This window comes from Pundamilia nyererei, unplaced genomic scaffold (assembly GCF_000239375.1).
Source record: "Pundamilia nyererei isolate P.nyererei 1_Seehausen unplaced genomic scaffold, PunNye1.0 scaffold00082, whole genome shotgun sequence".
NCBI lineage: Eukaryota > Metazoa > Chordata > Actinopteri > Cichliformes > Cichlidae > Pundamilia > Pundamilia nyererei.
The window spans coordinates 1,890,666-1,892,601 of NW_005187483.1; the positions used below are offsets into that span (position 1 = coordinate 1,890,666).

The following is a 1,936-nucleotide window of genomic DNA, read 5'->3' on the forward strand; positions in this document are numbered from 1 at the left end:
CTGTTGCTCGACGTCTTTCTTGTACTTACTAACTTGGTTGAGACGAGATAGGGATTTAGAAAGAGATAAAGCCTGAAGTAGAGAACGACCGCTGCTGTTGAATGCTCCATCTACACAGGATAAAGCATGACCTTTACTTACAAACACCCTCACAAGCAGATCTATTCTGAAGCAAAGCTGACACAGATATACTTCATGGAGCTTCAGCTGATTTCTGACACCTGTCTGGTCTTCCCACTGTTGAACATGTGGCACATTTGTCCATTCAGCTGCCTCTTGGGAACTATCGGGGCAAAGGGGCCAAAGTTCACTCACCTTCTTCCAAATCAGTGATTGTTGCATCGCGGTTTAGCAGTGGCCGTGACAGCTTTGCTTTAGGGGAGGAGTAGGAGTAGGAGCGAAGACGGACCTCAGCCTCCTCTGGGCTCTAGGTGAGAAAACAAATCACAACAGTAATTAGAAGTTCACAGATTCAATCCTGTGAACAGCAAAATCAGAGTGCATCAGAAACCTGCAGGACAAACAGACCAATAGACTCTGCCCTTTCGTCCATGTTATTGAGCTGTTTATAGTCTGGGCTTATTTACTAAAGATTGTAAGGTAAAGCTGTCTCTTTTGTAATGCTTAGCATACACTGTATGACATGGGCTTTTCATTTTTTCCTACTGAAAAATTGATGATTAATTAAAAAAAACAGAAGACAATCAAGGAAAATATTCAAATGGAACAAAAACTGTGTCGAGGATATTATGGTGACTTAATAAGACACATTTTTAATTCATAGTTTATACAAGCTTATGATAATGTTTTGTGAACCAGAAGGGAAGGGGTATACCTTGGTTGATTTGTGCGTGATGTCGGATTGCGCACGACTGAAATCTGGAGAAGCGTCAAAAGAGTCTCTCTCTTCTCCTGAGCTAGAGCGCAGAGTGGACTGTTGCCTTATAGATGAGGATGGGTAGGAATGTCCCAGTATGTCCTCCTCTCCACTGTCACACTCTAGACTAGGGCTGTGCACAATCATACACACACACGGATTTAAACACACACGTGTCTAGGTTAAGGTCCTGTCATTCGCTAAAAGTGACTGACTGTTAATACTTTACTCCACATTATGTTAAGAACAAAATAAAACTGGCTATAAAGATTTACTTAAAAATCCTACTGACAGTGTAACTCTTGGCATCACACATTCACATTTGCAGAATATAGTTGGAGACAAACTGTATTCCGACACCTATCATAAACCAGAAAAATGTGCAGAACCATAACAACACCTATTCTGATTGAAATACTAATAATAAAGTGTGCAAGGACCATAACATCACCAGCTGCTCAGAAGCTCAAGTAGGAAGGGCAAGTTTTAATTCTAAACTGCAGCATTCCACAAAATAACACACTGGATCCTGATGAGCTATAATATTTTGCAGATGGACCTCATGACCTGAGAATCAGCCCATCAACCATTGATTTTCTACCACTTATCCAGGGATGGGTTGCAGGGCAGCGGCTTAAGCAGTGAAGCCCAGCGCTCCCTTTCCCCAACCATCTCCTACAGCTCTCATCCACAGGAACCCAAGGAGTGTTCCCAGGCCAGCCAAGAGACATAATCTCTGCAGCGTGTCCTGAGTCTACCTTGGGGCTTCATTTCAGTACGACATGCCTGGAACACCTCATCCTAATCAGACGTGGAGGACTAGTGGTTCTACTCTGATTCCCTGCCAAATGACTGAACTTCTCACCCTATCTCTAAGGCTCGAGCCACTCTTCACAAAAAAATCATTACAGACACAAGAAAACCTGTATCTGGATTCTCATTCTTCCATTCCAAGAGACCTTCAATTCCCACCTCCAGCATTCCGAGGGAAGTGGGGATATTGAGTCTGAATGAAGGAGTCCTTTACTTTTATGGCGCTGCTGTTTATGGCATCCGCAG

The 1,936-nt window shown here is 43.1% G+C and overlaps 1 protein-coding gene across 1 annotated transcript in view; it reads right to left on the reverse strand.

The window, feature by feature from the left end:
- The window catches only part of LOC102193292 (rho guanine nucleotide exchange factor 28-like), a 42,200-nt gene that overhangs the window by 18,918 nt on the left and 21,346 nt on the right, over window positions 1–1,936 (reverse strand). The window contains exons 13-14 of the mRNA XM_013912151.1: window positions 836–1,010; window positions 316–427 (exon numbers count right to left, since the gene is read on the reverse strand). Coding sequence (XP_013767605.1) covers window positions 316–427; window positions 836–1,010 — 287 coding nt within the window. The remainder of the gene's footprint in view (window positions 1–315; window positions 428–835; window positions 1,011–1,936) is intronic.